This window comes from Leptinotarsa decemlineata, unplaced genomic scaffold (genome assembly GCF_025532065.1).
Source record: "Leptinotarsa decemlineata unplaced genomic scaffold, Ldec_3_MD MMD2_tig00026282_RagTag_RagTag, whole genome shotgun sequence".
In the NCBI taxonomy this organism is placed as follows: domain Eukaryota; kingdom Metazoa; phylum Arthropoda; class Insecta; order Coleoptera; family Chrysomelidae; genus Leptinotarsa; species Leptinotarsa decemlineata.
Window position 1 is genome coordinate 4,292,174 of NW_027412668.1, and position 19,907 is coordinate 4,312,080.

Below are 19,907 nucleotides of genomic sequence, written 5' to 3' on the forward strand. Positions count from 1 at the left end.
TTATTTTTCTCAAACCATTATTTAATATCCAAAAACAATATGGAGTCGAACTGTCTTGCATAAATACATTAAATATGTAGAACTGTTCAGGATTCACCTTGGCTATCCGTTAAATAATATTCATCAGGTTGAAATAAAAAACATTATTGAAATAATATTTATTATTAGGTGATTCATCCATGTGAAGAATTGAATCATTTCCAATTGAGTCGAATAAAATACTGATATATAAATAAACTATTGAAATATGTACAAATAAAGTACGTGAAGCCAAAGTACTCATCAAAAAATGCATTCTAGAAGAGAACGTGGAAAAAATTTTCCAGGTAAAATATCACAGTTATGAAATACCAAATAGTGAAAGTTCCAGCAGAAAAAACCGGAACCATTGTTTTTGTGGATTTCTCAAACACCAAATTTCCCTCCAGATTACAATTTTCGATAAAAGTAATTCAGTATAAGCCTCCTCAAATAAATCGGAGTAATACAATTTCTGGACACCTTGTATAATTACAGAAATCAATCGATATAAATAACAAAACCTTACAAAGATAAAATTTTGTAGCTGCGACAAATTCAATTGGTTTTAAGTACAAAGTCTATCAACATTACTGTGTTCTTTGATAAAATTACAATCTCTCAATAAAATCAACTCTCTCAACAACACACTCTTGTATATATATAACAGTGATATAAAATAGTAAACTTAATACGAATTAAAAAAAAATAAGAACATAGGCCAATGTAGTAGGTCTCATATTCTGGTGCCCCTGATCAGGTTAGAATTTCACAAGCTTGGTCATAGGAAGCCTCGATTTCTAAGATGCATGCATAAAAGAGTCGCTACATTTAGATTTCGTCACGCTCTTAGATTCCCTTCATTCTGTGGTCTATTATTAAGGTGAATGGAAACTTTTTTTTTCGTATATCACATTTCTCAACAGGTAGCTACAGAAAAGGCTTTCTTTTCGTGTGAATACTGTAATTATCACCCAAACATGTGTAGTTTCCTTGATGACTGACACCTCACAAACATACGATTCACAATGTTAATTATTAAAGTTCCTAAAGGCAATTTTCTCCATAATGCCCAGGACAAGTCATAACTGTATGCACATTGTTGATGTATAATTTTCAATTGTTGTTCATTAAACAAATATAAAATGTTTGTAAATGATTCAACTGACTGTTTAAACAGTGTTGTTGATACATCATTCAAAAATATTTAAATATCAACCAGGTTCAGAGTATGGTAATGTGTGATTTTCAAAGTGAGGTATTTTAAATTACTGACAAATATGATGAATATCCAAGATATACTATACGAGGAGCACTTATCATTGTGTACACAAAAACCATGCTGGCTGGCAAGTGACAAAACATTATTCTCCCCAAAACGTACCTTTGACACATGTCCACAAATTTAATTCAACAATAACAATCATCATTAATCTTGTCAGAAATATCTCGCATCGACAAAATATACAAAGGCAGATTTTGTAGCTTCAGCTTTTGTAGCTTATCAAGTTTATAGAAAAATATACGAATTTCACAGCGTTTCTTTTGATCTCAATTAGGCCTACTACTTGTTGATAAATGACATCAACCATTATTTTAGTTTTGGAATGTAACCAATCACGATGTTTGACCTAAATCACAAAATTCAAGCAAGCAGTAAGTTCTTTATTTAAAACTTGAATTTCTGACGCATGCCATGAACGACCATCCACAAAAAATATATGCGGTCGCTATGGTCAGACACAGGAGTCAGTATATGCTACGAATGATCAATGTCACAAGTACCTACATAGTAGTGGTGGGCCACTGATGTGATTTTATTGCATACCTCTATGAAACGAATACTAATGTTTTCGAACAGAAGAAGCAATTAATGCCATTTTTCTTATACTTTAATGATGTATCAAAAGTTATAATTTGGGCATTATTCATAAAATTATGTTGACTCCGCATTTAAATCTGTAACGCGAATATGTCACAAATATCACAAAATTTTGATATCACGAACATCAAAAGGCACTTATTTCGCTTAGTTCAGCCCAACAACCATCTACAATAACATAATCTTAAAGGTTTTCTTGTAAAACCTTCAAGATGAGCAGGGGAAAAATTGTCATTGGTTTTGAAAAAAAATCTGATGATGGCGTTACCAGCCGTACTAATACAATCATTTTTCTAATGGTAGGGTTAACATCAATTCCATAGATTAAGTCACTTTTTGGTTTCGAGACAAGAACTAAAACATTCCAAAATATTTTCAAGGGCACCAGACCTGATACGCAGCCAGCTAACGAAATTAGGTTCATTTCGTCATTTCCACATTTACTAGAAACTTTCATTCATTTAGATAAAACTAGACACATTATGGAGTAGAATTAATGAATTGCTATCATCGATGCTAAATGACAAAATGATCCCAATTCTGCGGCAACATGAAACGGACATCCCAGGATGCCATTATGAAGTACTATAAATACCGATATAAAAATACGAAGTCTCACGGATCCTCTAAAAATTAATTAAAATAACAGTCCCTGTAACTGGAAAAGGGTGGAATGTTCTGGACGGACGCTGTGTGATCAAAGGTGCAAGATGCCATCATCCTTTGTTGAAACCTGCGGGAATAATAAAGATTGAATCAATGTGCTCAACTTGAATTCATTGATCTCATTAATTTCCTCCTTGACATCTCTAAAGTCCAAGTAATATCATACGCTGGTGAAGATACTACTGGTATTTACACAGATAGCTTAAAAATTGGAAAAATAAAACCTATACATAAAAATGGAAATAAAACTCAAGTTGAAAATTACAGGCCCATCACTGTCCCCAGTGCTTTTGCAAAGGTTTATGAAAAATGGGTGTCAAATTCAGTCGTTTCATTCTTTGATCTGCATAAGCTATTCAATGAAAATCAATTTGGTTTTAGAAAGGGACGTTCAACAACACAAGCTATAATAAAACTACTAAAAGAGCTATGTAATAGTCTAGATATGGGTAATCGAACTCTGGGTATTTTCTTAGATCTAAGTAAGGCATTTGATCTTGTAGACCACAGAATTCTACTAGACAAATTGGAAAAGTATGGTTTTAGGGGAAACTCACGTAGATGGTTTGAAAGTTATTTCCAAAATTGAACACAATACATTGATATAGATCAGTATCAATCTAAACGTTTAAAGTATACTATTGGAGTACCACAAGGCTCTATTTTGGGACCTCTACTTTATATAATTTATGTCAATGACTTTGAAGGAAATTTTGTAATGTATGCGGATGACACAACACTACTGGTTAGTGATAAGAATGTTACATCCACAGTAGACTTGGCTCACAGGGAAATTTTAAAAGCCCAGGACTGGTTTTCTAGCAATAAATTAATCTGCAATGATAAAAAATCATCCTTCCTAAGATTTAGTTATGCCCCAAATGGTCATGATCACAGTTTACTGTTAAAATCACAGCACGGTTTAATGAAACAGGTGAATTCAATAAAATTTCTAGGACACTCTCACTGAAGATTGTAAATGGAATCAACATATTAATGAAATATGTAAAAAAATAACGCCTATGTGTTACTGTATCTATCAACTCAGTAAAATTATACATAAGTCGGTGGTACTCATGTACTATCATGCCCAATTACACTCAACAATCTCATATAGTATAGTAGCTTGGGGCCTATCACGTGAGGCACAAAGGGTATTTATTTTACAGAAGAGAGCTGTCAGAAACATTCAGAGTGTAAATAGACGTACTAGCTGCAGAGATCTATTCAAAGTTTTAAGAATATTAACTCTCCCATGCATTTATATGTACCAGCTGTTAATTTTTGTAAAATCGGATCAGCGACCTTTTACCTTCTTAAACAAAAATAATTACGGCACAAGAAATTCAACATTGTTAGAAATACCAAATCATAGACTGGCTAGATCAGAATCAAGTCCAATTTTCATGGGTGTCAGGCTATTTAACAAATTGCCAAATCATGTTAGAAAAATGTCACTAAGAAAATTTAAACCGTTCCTAAAAAACTTTGATTGATAAAGCCTACTACTCCATTGAGGGTTTATAAATGACTATATATAACTGAAGAATTGAGATTGTCATCTAGGGTTGTTAATATATTATAATTTTACCTAGTTATAAGTTTTAATATATAATTTTACATAACTGTTCATATCCTATATGTACATAATTTTTTCTTTTTTATAAGTTTATTTATATCATATTACACTGACTTGTTCTATATCATTGAGTTATGATCCAGAAGAACCAATAAAATATTATTATTATTATTAATATATTACGTTTAGAATTGGAAAGAATTCACATGAGAAAAAAGACTAGTTCAAGAAAAGAACCTTGAGGAACACCACATAAAACAGTCCCAATATCAAAAAATTTCTTTGAAAATACATCACTGAACTACATACCTCTTCCAAGGTTACTCCGGTGAGGTCGACAATCTCATCCTGATCAAATTTGTCATCCTCGGAACCGGCAGTTGTATTAGACTGATGGGAACCGCTCGACATGTGCGAACTTCTGCCAAAGCTGCCTCTTCTGGGAGGTCCCACGGTTCGCTGATTTGCAGGTTTGACCGTAATTATCAGGTTCGAACTGTTCGCTATCATCATGTCCGTTACCTGGTCCAAGGTTTTTCCCGATACTTCAATGCCGTTTACTTCAAGGACTTCGTCGTTGACGGCTAGTAGTCCCGTTGACTCGGCCAATCCTCCGGGAACTAGGCGGGATATGAAGATACCAGGAATTTTTTCAAGGCCTATAGAGGTGAAACTTTTATCAAATACGCTCAAGCAAATGGCATCGAATTAACAAGACAAAAATTTATATTTCTGAGATATCATATTGTTTAGGAGTAGTGTAATACGAATAAACGAAAATAATAATAATAATAATAACATTTATTTGGTAAGTAGGATACATTCCTAATATACAACAACTAAATTCGAGAAATCAGGGGTATATAAATTAAAGTGTGGAACGTGCCCTAAGGTATATATTGGTCAAACTGGCAGGACATTTAGGAATCGAATCCAGGAACATCATAAGAGCTATGTAAACAAGAAAACAAATTCAACGTATTCAAATCATCTTCTAGAAGAAAATCACATCTTTAATGAAGAATTCGAAATTTTGCACATTGAAAATAAAGGTTTCAAACTGAATCATTTAGAAGCAATGGAAATTAATAAACTTAAAAATTCAAATATTCTAATGAATGACCAATTAGATTTGAATAGATCACCATTATTGAACTTGTTTTCTTAAAAACCCATAAAGAATTATTATTGATGTAGATGGTAGGCAATTTGCTTTAGGTAAGCATAATCGAGCAGGTATGTGATGTAGAGATTCAGGTAATTTCTTACAGGTAGTCTCGATTGTGGTTACCTGTAGTATATAAATATGAATGTAAGGATGCTTGGATGTATTAATCATTTGAAAAAGCTAATGTTTTAGCGAAACATGTTATGATTATTTTCAATAAAGTTAGTGGAGATCAAATCGTTTAAGTGTAGTTTGTGAAAAAATAATTGATTAATATTCCAAAATCATGACTCATGATCTTATTAGTAATACCTTCAGTTACATTTGTTATAAATATGATGCAGTAGATCAGTTTTAAACCTTTTTAAAGTTGAAGCTGATTTAATTGAATGAGGCAATTTGTTGTATGTATCAAAACCTTTGACATATACCGAGTTCATACTGATTTTGGTATTAGTTCTATGTATATGTATGTCAAGATTATGTCTAGTGTAATATTTGTGAATATCATAATATAATAATGAGAATACTTTTTTCATTTCATCAAATATTTCGAAATTCAATCTCCAAATATTCATCTCTCCCAACTACCAACACCGTAAGTTCTGGAAAATGCTTGCCGGAAAACAACTACTTCCCCGGCTACTACCACGATGGAGATTGAGGCTTTGTTCACGAGATGGAGTTGTTACTAGGTAACAACCTTTCTCTTAGACGAAGATTTCATACATGCAATCGAACCGTGTTGAAATTAATCGAGTCTCAGGCACACTGCTGTTTGGGTCGGATCTTTCCTGTACTGATGAGAGGTCATACCTCGAAACCGGTCTGTAGGGGATTCACTTGAATAATTTCAGCATCATCCTGCTGCTGGACGAACAAGAAACATCTGCAAGACTAACCTCTGTGAGGTATCATGCATAAGTGTCTGTCGGATATGATTCAATATCCAGCGTGGTATTAGCCGGGGAAGTAGTTGTTTTCCGGCAAGCATTTACCAGAACTTACGGTGTTGGTAGCTGGGAGGGATGAATATTTGGAGATTTAATTTCGAAATATTTATTTTCTTATAATTTTTTTTTATTCAAATTGTTTATTCAAACAGTTTACATTAGAAAGAATCAAATATTGTCTTCTATAACTATAACACATAGAAAAAATAAGCAAGTTATGAATATTTAAAAGAAAAAAATTACAGAACATTGATTTTTGAATTACAAATATAAAAATACAAATATACAAATACAAATAAAAAAATCGTATTTTGCACCTGAGTGTAGATGTTTTCATTTTTTTATACTGTCAAGAGAGAACTTCTTCAATCTGTTAAAAAACAATCTGTTTTAAAATCTGTTTTTCCGTTTATCAGCTGTCGCCAGATGTCATGAATGACAACAAAAATAAACAAACTCAGTTTCTGAATACCATTGCTACAATAACAGAGTAATATTTTATCTTATCTCAATATCAACATATGATATCATAAGTTCAACTTAATTATGAAACTTTGAAGAGTTATATGTTATTGGGCATGTACTATTGCAGTTTGTAAATATTTCCCTACAATATGGACAATTTCCTAATGCATTAAAAGTCAGTACTATTGTTCCGATACCTAAAATTCCAAACACAAATAAATCAAGTGAATATCGTCCCATTAATACTCTGCCGGGAATGGAGAAATTGTTGGAAATGGCTGTATACGATCAACTAATGAAATATATTAACAAGAACAATATCCTAATAACAAACCAATCTGGATTTCGAAAGAATTTCTCCTGTGAAACCGCTCTACAACCGACTATTACCAAGTGGATACAATCAATTGATAAGGGAGAATACGTTGTTGCAGTTTTTCTTGATTTACGAAGAGCATTTGAGACAATTGATAGGAATATCCTTTTAAAAAAATTAGAATTAATTGGGATTAAAGGGGTTGTGCTAAATTGGTTTAAAGATTATTTAAATGATCGACAACAAGTCACAAAGATTGAAAGTGAATTATCCATTCCAGTCACTACAAAGTTCGGAGTGCCCCAGGGAAGTGTACTGGGGCCCTTGTTGTTTTTGATTTACATAAACGACATAAACACATACCACACTAGTGACTTTATCAACTTATTTGCTGACGACACGTTACTATCTATAGCACATAAAGACCTGAAAGTAGCTATAGAAAAGATGAACTCATCTCTAAATCAAATTGAGAATTATTTTTCGGCAAATAAAATTAAATTAAATACTTCAAAAACGAAAGCTATGATTCTAACAACCTCTTACAAATATAAACAAATAAATATAAATACTCTTTCCTTGTATGCTGATGGTCAGAAACTTGAATTTGTGAAAGAATTCAAATATTTAGGTTTTATGTTGGACAACAGTATGTCTTTTGGTGCACACTATAACTATATGACTAAAAAGATTTCAAAAAAACTATATTTCTTCACTAGAATTTCGAAACACCTTTCTACAAATGCGAAAGTAACCGTATATAATACAATAATACAGCCCCATTTTGATTATTGCAGTACGCTGTTATACAGTTTTGACCAAAATAAAATTATGTCTCTGCAAAAGTTACAGAACAGAGGAATGAGGGTGGTTCTTGGATGTAATCGTTATGCAAGTATATGCTTTATGCTCAGTGCATTACAGTGGATGTCTATTCGTGAAAGATATTACAGGTCAGCAATGATATTTATTTTTAAAATAACCAATCATATGCTACCTTCTTATTTCGAAGAATTTATCATTTATAGAAATTCCACTCACAATTACACTAATAGACAAAATAACAATTTTCACCTGCCACGATATAGTTTATCAAACTCCATGAAAATTTTATTATATAAAGGCCTCATTGTATATAACAAACTTCCCCAAAATGTGAAGAATAATAAAAACCTGTTTCAATTCAAAAAAGATTTGACTGATTATATGAAAGGTATCACAATAGAATAGATAGTAAGTGACTCAGTATATATTATGTATTTATGTGTACCTATATGTATATATGTATTATATTCTTACTATGTGTGTCTATATAACATGAAATATTATGTATATTATGTTTGTGTATTAGGATCTTCCTACCAATAAATCATTCATTCATTATATTTGCTTAAAATATGAAAGTTTACTTTTCACAGATTCAAAAATTTTAAACTCCTTTCCACAAGAATTCAAAAATAAATTTTTCAAGATAAAGACATCACTATCCAACTGGATGAAAACTATAAAAACAAATAATATATGTTGGTTAAGATTATGAACATTCTAGACTTGGTCTTTTTATTAATACTTATTAGGTTAAATAAACTTTTTTTCAATAAATTGATGGACATAGCTGTGACTATGTGGTAGGAAATCATCATGAAAAATGAGAATTGAAACTTTATATGTTTTTTACCACTTTTATTTGTAAATAACGTTACTGCAGTTACGTCCTATACGGACATTTTCAAACTTATACATTAAACTAAAAATTATTGAATACATTAGCCCTTGAATAACACCACTATAGGTAATAACAGAGGTATTTAACATAATTGAGATTTTTTTTACCTGTGACAATGTGGTTACACTAATTTGTAAACCAGTGAGTAAACTAGATCCATTTGGTCATTCAACAGGTTGCACCCGCAATGTATATGCTTCTGAATTTCCAAAGATTCAAAATAATTGAGTTTACAATTCTTTATCGTTTAGATTCATTAACTTGTGGTTGCATCCCAAGGAATGCGTAGAAAACGTCGAGTAATTTCTACCTAATCTGAAAGATCTTTCATTTTCAGCATACCGTTTTGAGAAATTTTATAAACTCTTATAAACTCCAGATTTCTTCAAATTGTCCACTTTATCTTTGGCATTGAAAAAGAAATAAGATAACCTGGCATGGCCTGAATGCTACTTCCACATTGTTTTTTTTTTTAAGAAACCCGCAATTATCTCTGTTTATTACCAAAATATGTTAGAGTTACCCATTTCTTGATTTCTGATTGTTTGATCTGGGGGTATATTAATCTGTAAGTGAATTTACGGCTTTGTTTTTTGATTAACTTCTGGATTGTGTCTGCGTTGAAACAATTATTATGGCCTATCTGTGTATCTATTTCAATTTCTTCATTTTAATTTGTCTGTTTGATGAATATTAGAATAGGTGCACACACTAACATTATGATCGTTGTGCGCTTAGCATTCAAGGTATGTGTGAAATTGATTATATCTTAGAATAAATTAAATCTAAAAAATAACAAATCACAAAATGATGATAACTGTTCTAAAAAGACTTTGGTACCTACAGTCTAGTTTAAAAGATATTATAACGTAAAGTATCCTCAGTAGTGTATTCTTGAAGGCTTGAAAAGGATTATTAAAAAAAAAACGATCTATCCTCTCCAAAAACTCTAATATCTAACCATAAAAGAAAATCTACGATAGTTTTTTCTGTAAAAACTAATGGAAAATAAATTATTATGCCTTAGCATTCGTTGTGGAACTATGCAATATCTATATAATCACAATATCTCAAGAATTTATTCTGAACTTTCTCGAGTAATAACTTGTAAATGTTATACTGTGGTGACCAAATACTTGAACCATATTCAAGTTGTGATCTGACTAACCCAATATACACTGACCTCACAGCTTCGAGAGACACATCCCTAAAAATCCTCAAAGTAAATTTCAACATTCTTCGAGACTTAACCACTAATTGATCAATGTACTCACTGAAACTTAATTGAGAATCAAAAAATATTCCCAAATCTTTAACAAGTTCTTTGTCTTTCAACAAATGACCAACTATTGAATAAGAGTATGGGATCTTAATTTTCCTTTCACTAAAAGAAATCTTTAAGTATTTTTCAACATTCAAATCTAACAAGTTTACCTTACACCAATCAGACAGATCATCTCAATCCCTTTGAAGTAAACTAATATCATCATCGTTCGGAACTACTACTATCCAGAGAAAAAACTTATTCTTCGACTTAATCCAAGTCATAAGATATAAATACTCACCGTTTTGAGTAACCTTCACACTGGTACCATCTCTAATATAAAACCCTAATGGTTTATCAGAGCCGTGTTTCAACAATCTCACTCTTCTGCAAGTTTCTGGAACGATATCTACGTCAATTATTTGTGACACCTGCCTGAAGTCGTGTGGATTAGAAATTGGAAGCGTTTTTGCTCTGGCTGGGGTGCTTCCTAATATGGTGGATATGAGATTCCTAGGTTTAAGCGTACCATAGCCATTCAGTTCTTCAAAGCTATTTCCTGCAAAATTATCTCATAAAACAAAACAGTTAAATGATAGCGTATTTGAGTAAAACTTTATGGTGAGTATAGTTTTTGAAATTACTATGGATCTTCATCAAGTAACAACCGGATCAATCACAGAAAAAAAAACATGTTTCTTGAGAAAATCAATCGTAATTATTATATTTAAAATTATTATTATATAACAAGCACAAGCACCTGTAATGGAGTTTGATGAACTATTTAGAGAAAATTTCATGAATAAGTGTCACTCAAAATGTTATCATCAATTTTCATCAAATATCGGCCAACTCAATCACAAATAGTAAAACAATAACTTTGTGTTGAATGTAGTACTACTTACCCTTCCTTTGAATTATAAGCTTGAGTAAGGGCTTTGCATTGATGAGGGCCCTCTTAAGATTATCGTCATTATTTATGGGTAATAGATCCTGATCACTGGGATCGATATATGAAATGAGGAACGGAATATCTTTCAAAAAGTGAAGACGTTCAATAAGGGAACGGAATTCCTCAAATGTTTGTTGAGTGTTACTCTCAATACTGAATCTTCTGTACTCTGCTTCAAACTGAAAATTATCAATGAAGACAATAATACATCGGCTTTATTCACCACTAACATAAAACAGAACAACTATTACAAATAGAAAAACATTCATAGGAAAAAGTATTTACTTTTGGGTGAAGCTATTGATCAAAGGAAAGACAATTGCATTTGTGAGAATAAAAATATGCTTAAACGTTCAATCCATAACCAATGAATGTAATTAAACGTGCGTGAATCAATGATTCACGCACTATTTCCTTTTGTAGAAATTCCAACGTTAACATCTTGTTCATTTTAGAAAATGTTGATTCGCTTCAAAATTGTGATACGTATACAATATAAACTCTTGAAAGCACTCAAAATTAAACAAATACTCACTTTGCTCCTGATTGATATTCTGCTGTCCATTTTGTGGTTCGACATTTTTTCATTCAAGACGAAAAACTTACTGACAAAAAACTAAAAATTCTCATATAACTTTGAAGTGCCTGCAGGATGATTGAAATAATAAAAATTAGTTTAAAAACATAAAACAATACAAATCATTTATATTTATCCCTCATACTTCGTCTTCTTGTTTAACACCATTGCCACGGTTGCCTTTTTTAGTTTCTCTCTCTCTATTCTTACATGGCCATTGCACAGTATAATCTTGGTATATGGACTACGTTAGTCTATATACAAAGGTGTAATCACAGAATGGCAATATTTTGTGCTATAATGCTAACTTCTTTATAGCATTATTTTGGCATTATTTGAGGTATTTGAGGAAGGAAGGACCACAGAACTTATAGTGTGTGGTCGCGGTACTTTACTGTGGGATATATCAAACGCAAGCTATTATGGACCATTTTGGCACATGTATTACACCCAATTATAAAATAATACGGAAACTTTTTTGGTTTGAGCTATGATTTTTTGATAATGGAAATGGCGGTTGTGGTCGATTTGCAAAGCAGTCAAAATAAGATGTCACATGTTTTTACAATTATTGTTTGGTTGAGTTCGAAATGGAAAATTTTTGATATTTCATTTGAATGATTTATCTCATCTGGTAAATGGAACACGTGAAATAAAATAAAAATTCTACATAAAATGAGCTCACAATCAGGTGAGCATACAAAATAAAACAATAATAATACATATTAATATAACATCACAAAAATATCACACTCAAGAATTAATGTGTCTAATTAAATAACTAAATGATAAAGAATTCATGTACACGGCGCCGCATTCAGTTATTTGTGGGGAAAGAAATATGAAATTCGAATCGGAGGTATAGTTCATCGAAGCCGATGTTTTTTACTGAAAAAATAAAACTGAAAATCTACTAGTTGAACCGAAAATTAACCCTTCAAAATTTCAAAGAGAAATCTGTATATTTTTTCAGATCATTTGATACGATAAAACATTATCTTTTCAACGTTATAACGCAAGAGACCAATTCTATTCAAAATATCGGCGAACATGAGTTATATGATATCTTACAAATTACAAACTAAGCTTCTACGGCGATACGCATGACGCTCCAAATCACTATGGTCGTTCCTTTTCGTGCAGTTTCACTTTGGAGTATCACGATATTTTGTCACGGTATTTTCCGGAACGTTCCAATAAAGGAGCGGCAATTCCCATCTTTATGAAACAGCGGTTTCGTCAGGGAACGCTAATCTTCTTGCATTTGGCAACCCTGCGTCCGTTTTTTTTGTCTCTTAAAATTTTCTGTTTTCGTCTTTTCTTTATTCGTCTCTGTACTGAGTGAGGGTTTCATGACAAATAACACAACAGATAGGTTCGACATTTTATCATAAATGTGCTTAATATTTCAATGATCCTTAAATTCAGATATCTTAGGACTGTACACATGTCTATAAGTGCTGGTATTCCAGTTTCTATTGGATTTTGGTAAATACTGTTCAGGGATAAATGGGACACACAAAGAAAATATGATTTATGGTTTCCTATCCTACACTCGCAATTGGGCGTATCACGTAGCCCTATCCGGGACAATATATTTGAGAGATTTTTTTCATTTGCTCAATCACGAAAAAAGCCGCATCAAGTTCATTACAAACCCCATCAATATGCAGATCCCAATTCAGAGATTCACCTAGGTTAGGCCAAAAGTGAGTGGGTCTTTTCGATCCTCCACCACAACATATTTGACTCTTTACTAGTAGGTACATCTTCCTGTGTGGAGCCAGTGATTGTCATTGTGTTATCATCAGCAAACATAGTTACGTGACAATTGTCAACAAGTTCTGAGAGATCATTAACAAATACCACAAAAAGTAAAGGTCCCCAGTACTGATCCTTGAGGAACACCTAATTTCATATCATGTTCCTTGAACAGTGAAATGTATACTACTGCTTTGACATGATATTGTTGTATTAGATTGTGCTTGCTCTAACAATACATTTTCTGGACATGGTTGCATACTCAGTGAATAAGTGACACATAACAAAGGAGGTTTAAACTGTCAAATATATAGATGTAAATAAAAATTGATTCAAGTATATTTACTATGTAAAAGCCTTACATAAAAAGAATAAAATATAGTACATTCAAATAATCCGTAGTAACAAAGTAGATTGAAATATAACAATTTAATTTATAGTTGAGCAATTTTCAAACAGAAATCATTACATAAATTTCTGCAAATTCGATAAAGCAAAATTGGCCCCTGGTAGCACTCTGAGCGGAGTGTTCCTAGCCCCCTTCGGAGTGATACACAGCTTCTTCGGAGATCTTGCAGTAGCCATAGCTCTCTTAATATGGGGCACAGCTCTAGGCGTACATTGCTCCTCTTTTCCTGAGTAACCATTTTCTTTGTCGCCCTCTGCTGCGCTTATTTCAATAATCCTATGGCCATCAAAATTGTAGTACCTTTGCTTCAAACCGGTACGCTTGGGAGTAACATTTGCATTGCGTTTGGGCAGTCTCCTCTCTCGAGATCTCCGAGGAGAGCTCTTATCGATCACCACGTTACTGGAAGAAGAGGAATTGTCTGTGGATTTTGAACCATTGCCCTGATCATGGAATTCGAAGGAGTTTCCCGAAGAACTGAAAGAAATGCGTGTGTTACTGTTCAAATTGAAAGGACTACTGTAGATGTTGGTGTTGATTGAGATGTTGCTCTTCACTGGCGAAGACACGCTTCGTTTCAAGTTCCCCGATCTAATTTCGTTGGTGATTTGCTGCAGGGACGGGTTCCTAATGAGTTTACTGGGTCGTTCTGATTCTCTAGATCGCCGCCTGATATTACCAATCTTCCTTGCGCTTGGTGATCGGATTATCTTCTGCTCTGAGTTCCTAATTCTCAACTCTCTGCTGAGTCTTCTCGCCAACTGGTCCGTCCCTGGGCTCATTTGTTCCGCCTGTCCAAGAGTTTTCTCGTAGGCCGACTGGATGTCGTGGATGATGTCAACTCTGTTATGAATGACGGTGCTCTCCGCGGATTCCAGTTCTAGAGAAAGCCGTTTTTCGATGGCCGACACCCGGTTTTTTATTTCCTCATACTCGGTTTTTGATACTCTAACGTAGTTCGCCTTCGAACTGTTCAAACTGTCTTCGTTGGAATGATAGATGAATGATTCTCTCTTTTTCCGTTTGAGATTGCTCGCAGAAGTAATTGCAGACCATCGTCGTGCCAACATGGGTTTCTTTGTAGAGGAGGGTTCTTCTTTGATTTTGGTTTTTTCCATCTTGATATTGAAATTACTGAAAGTAACAATATGAGATTAGAACCATGTAAAATGCCAAGAAAATATATATTCCGACATAAAATTTCGAAACATATATACTATAGTATACTGATGGAATAGCACTAAACTGGATCATGAATTATCTGAGCAATAGACAGCAAAGGTTGAAACTAGAGGAAGTTTATTCGGATAAAATGCAAAATAATACAGGTGTACCCCAAGGGTCTATTTTGGGACCATTGTTTTTCCTCATCTATTTAAATGACATTGTAACCATAGCAGAAGAATGTAGAATTCACTTATTTGCCGACGATACCCTACTGTATTTTAGTTGTGAAGATGTACATGAGTGTGTTGATTCTATAAACGCTAGTCTTGAAAGGGTGTACAGATATTGCTCTGGAAATCTGCTGAAGGTGAACGTAAATAAAACAAAATGGATATTAGGGAAACATAGAGATCATAATGATAAAAACCTACTTCTACGATTGAATGACAGTAATATAGAGAAGGTAAACAAATTCGTGTACTTGGTTGTAACTATTGACAGCAACTTGGAATTCAAGGAACATGCTAATCAAGTTATCAAAACAATAGCTTAAAAATCAACTATTTAAGAAGATGTTCCCCATATATGAGCCTGTGGTCTAAATTATAAGTCTACAACAACTCAATAATCCTATTGTTCTACCATTCTGTTTTTTCTCAATCGAAATGAAATAAACAGAGTACAAAAAATGCAGAATCGTGCTATGCAAATAATCTTACAATGTTCGAGGATAACACCCATAGCAAATATGTTGCAAACCCTTCAATGGCTACCAGTGAAGAAACTCTTCGAGTACCAAACACTAATTTTTATTTTCAAAATCAAAATTGGATATTCACCTGTATATCTATAGAATAAATTAACTTATGTGGCTGAAATACATGGGCATAATACTAGAAACAAAAGCAATATAAAAGTTGAAAAATATTTTAAAAAATAGTACACAGAGTTCTTTATTTTATAAAGGAGTAGATTGCATAAATGGCAACCCCTACTTGTGATACCTTAGCTAAAAGCTCTCAATGAATGCTCTGAAATGCTCTTCAAAGCTACACTCGATGTAGTAGTTTTTGGTTTATTAAATAAAACACCATTTATTCAACTTAAAATTTTATTTTCTAATAATAATTTGAGAAATGTTCAAAATGATTTTCATTCTTTTCAAGATAATAATAGAGTCTATTTTCAAACTCTTGATGAACATTGGCAAATGTGTCTATGGAAATAACTCGGCATTCTTGAATTATTCTTTCCATCTCTATTGAGTCAAGTTGCGTCTTAAAAACAACAGATTTTAGGTGGCCCCAGAGAAGAAATCAAGAGGAGAAAGGTCCGGGGATCTAGGAGGCCATTCAATAGGTCCCCTTCTTCCAATCCATTGATTAGCATCGAATCTAGCTTTGTAGGGTACCATTGAAGAATTTCTTAAGAGCTTTTAGATAAGGTATCACAAGTAGGGGTTTGCCATTCAAGAATATAAAGTTGGGGTGGCTGGGGGCGAGGGGGTAAGTTCCAATTTGAAATAAAGACTAATTAGAATTATATGAACATTTACCTTTTCTTCAAATTATAACTGACGGATGGGGTTAGTAGTAAGTCCGGTGTTACAGTATTTACAGAACTTACATCACAGTCTGTTCGATTTCCAACAATTTTTTTCAAGCCATTAAATATTCCTGAAATAGAGGTTTCTTAAAGTCCCTAAGTGGAAAAGGAAACATAAGATAATACAGAAGCAATGAAATAATCAGTAAGACCAATTCATTAAAGATATCTAACCCATCTCAGAAAATCATTTCAGATACTTCGTGTTAATAATTGTCTGACAATTTCATTGCTTTTTGATTGAAACAAATGCTTATACTCACTGGTTAATGATCCACTTCTTCTCTTGACCTTATCTGGAATATCCAGTTCTCCTACTCTTAGATTTCCTATTTGCTCAAGAATAAAATCCGGTATAACTCCAATGTTGTTGGAGTTGTCTATCATCAACTGCAAAAGAAAACATTCAACAGCAACCTACTTTTATGTTGATAAGTACTTTACCTTTACGATATCACAAGTCTTTTTGACCATCAGTTTATTTTTAGGAGCTACTTTTTCATTAACAGGGAATACGTTTGGCCCAACTAGAATTGAGATGTTGAAAGAATTCATTTTGTTGTGCTTTGAGTGACTTGCTACCTCGCTGAAAAACTGAAAGAAACAAAACTCATTTACGGAATTGCCATTAAGTGAATTATTTTATTTATTTATTTTACGGATTCATCCCAGACTGAAAAATAAATGATAGAATAGATATTCGTTTTATTACGTTCTGAATATACATTTGTGATAACCCATAATCAGTTGGTACAAATTAGTTTGCAAATAGGGTAAATAATACAAAAACATCAACAGTAAATTTAAAAACAATTTACAAGACACACACACCGAATAATGAATCGAATTATATTTAGTGTGAATATGTACTTTGCATGAATTGAAGTACAGAATAAAGACAATTTCTTATAGGGTACTCTTTGACTTTCTTTTTGAACATTCAATTCAGTCACGTTACATGGAAGTTTGTTAAACGATTAAGGTACCTTACGGAATGTTAATACATTTGTTCACAAAAAGGATATGAAGCTTTAATAACTTCTAATTATTATATGCTAGCGCTTTCAATAGCAGACTGTGCATCATCTTCATGGCTCTACTTAACTGAACGTTTTATCTACTTGTTTGTTCTTTTACACGGTTAGAACGCCTTAATGCAGGTATTTGTTCCCTCCTTACCTGTACTTGGGTTACGTCAGGTAATATCTTTTGTGTTGGTGTTTCTCTAGGAATGTGTATTATTTTGTGGCATATATTGAATGTTAGGTCTTGTAGTGTTTTGAATTGTATTTGTTTCTCGTTAAGTGAATTATGACTTTTGAATTTATGGATGTTTAGGTTTTCCCAGATGTTCATACGGTTTCCTTTATCGACTTGTTTTATGAGTTTGATGTTTTCTGGTGGTAAAAGTTCTGTTTGTTTTGTATGGTGTGTGTTGCGAGTTTTGAACATTATAAATCAAACCTCTGTGTAAATGGAATAGACTTTTGGCCACCTTCTTTCAAGATGTTTGAGTATAGGAACAATATGGCCAATTGAATAAAACTGAACTTACCTGCATCAAATAAGAGAGAACATTCAAGTGCTCCATCGGAATAAGCAGACTAGCTAAGAATTGCTTCCACTTTGTTCTCAATCAAAGAGCATCTCAGAAATAGCTCGTGGAAGGAATATGGTATAAGAGGTTCCGGTAATTCTCTCAGGAAACACTTAAGAATGACTGCCACATCTATGACATGATGTTCGTATCCAAGCATACAGCCTCGGTCCAAAGACAACTTGAAAAAAACAATGATTCAACTCGATAATAAAATATTAATATGTTTCAAGAAACAAAAATGATTTATCTATCCATAACTAAGTTTTTTGTTGAAAATTATTCAACTAATAGATACATCTTACTCTAGTGCCAAAGAACATAAAAATGACACTAAAGCACAGATGTTTGACTAGTCTGATAAATGTATGTAATGCTGATGACGTTAATTTATGAAGAATAAATTGTCTATTGTCTTTAGATGTACCTTCAGTAACAAGGGGCTTAAAACAGTTTTAGCCCTCTTGTTAGTGGAGGATGTGAAATCAGCTTTGCAGGTCCATTCAAATAATGTTTGTAAACAACTTATCTCGTATTCTATATATCATAATCTATAGTTACTCACATAATGACTTTTTTTATGTATGTGTTACTTTTATGTACTTGTTATAGATTTGATTCGAAACAATTCATTGTTTTTTCAAAATAAAATTGGAAATGGTGGAATTTCAATTCTTCTGATAAGGTACACAATATTTTTCATTACCTTTATTATATTCTGTCTGGATCTTGACCCTTCCTTGCGAAAAAGCCCTTCAGTATCTACTTTACTCAGAATATAGGAACACATTTCATACAGTCTTTTAGGCACAACTAATTGTTGCCCATTTTTAAGAGTTACAGTCTCATTCTCTAAGTTTGCTAATGGCACGTTGAATAGCTTCTTGGATTTAACAACCTTTAAAATATATATAAAATATTAATAAAAGAAAAGTTGAGTCCACTCTAAGCAATCTTAAATATTCTAACCTGCACCGATTGTCTACAAGATTTTGCTCTGTGTTTGATTCCATATTTACGAAGATGTTTCACCGCTAAATTCCTTATTTCCTCTTTTTTATGAACATCATTCATAAACATTTTACAATCTTACACCTCTGATTACAACATTCGAAATTCATTCAAATTCCATCGCCAACGGTTGAAACCACAGAGTCACAAAACCAAAGAGAAACGAAAACGTAACCCAATGATAGTACAGTGATTAGGTGAGTTCTTAATTTCAACAAAAAAAATATTAATCGAGCATGTATTTTTTAATCTGGCAAACAACTAATTCCTTGAACAGTGAGATAAATGTCTCTAAAATCTTATATTCGAAATTTAAAATGGTTAAAAATTTGAACCCGATTTGACCTTCACTTTACTCAGTGGCTAACACCACTCGTGATCATCTGATGAACATTCAGACTTGAGCTAATTTTCAATACTAATGCCATCGTCTCAGTCCAGTAATGATGACTTATTGATGATAAAGGAATTATTTCACATTTCTTTTTTCTGATAACAATAATGATTGAAGAAATCCTTAAAAAGCTTCGGATATTACAATTTTGACAACTGAAAAAACCATTTCTGCAAAATATTAGAACTGAGGGAAGAATCTACCTGTTTACTTCAGGGATACGCTTTTGGCAAGTTATTTTCGTTTGTATTTTGAAGAAATTTACTATCAACTAAAATGACTAAAACAGTACACAGCTTCATCTGGCGTATATTACACTCCTTTTGGTTAATAAAAGACTTTCCTCGATTATTTGTAAAAGAGTGAAACATTTTTACTGGTCAAATAACCTGTTCGA

General features: G+C 32.8%; 2 protein-coding genes across 2 annotated transcripts; both read right to left on the reverse strand.

Annotated features, from left to right (window-relative positions):
• Positions 1-143: 143 nt before the first annotated feature.
• Positions 144-11,782, reverse strand: par-6 (partitioning defective protein 6). The gene is made up of 5 exons (XM_074179648.1): positions 11,525-11,782; positions 10,943-11,168; positions 10,339-10,596; positions 4,455-4,804; positions 144-2,633 (listed from the first exon to the last, which is right to left on the reverse strand). Exons 1-5 carry the CDS (start codon positions 11,567-11,569, stop codon positions 2,598-2,600), a joined length of 915 nt encoding a protein of 304 aa, XP_074035749.1. The 5' UTR covers positions 11,570-11,782; the 3' UTR covers positions 144-2,597.
• Positions 11,783-13,648: 1,866 nt separating this feature from the next.
• LOC111506566 (uncharacterized) lies at positions 13,649-19,336 on the reverse strand. The gene is given in 8 exon segments (XM_074179649.1): positions 13,649-14,870; positions 16,459-16,579; positions 16,772-16,898; positions 16,953-17,102; positions 18,064-18,121; positions 18,123-18,286; positions 18,812-19,003; positions 19,075-19,336. Coding segments are annotated over 8 exon segments (2,001 nt in total). The 5' UTR covers positions 19,186-19,336; the 3' UTR covers positions 13,649-13,792.
• Between the last annotated feature and the right edge of the window lie 571 nt (positions 19,337-19,907).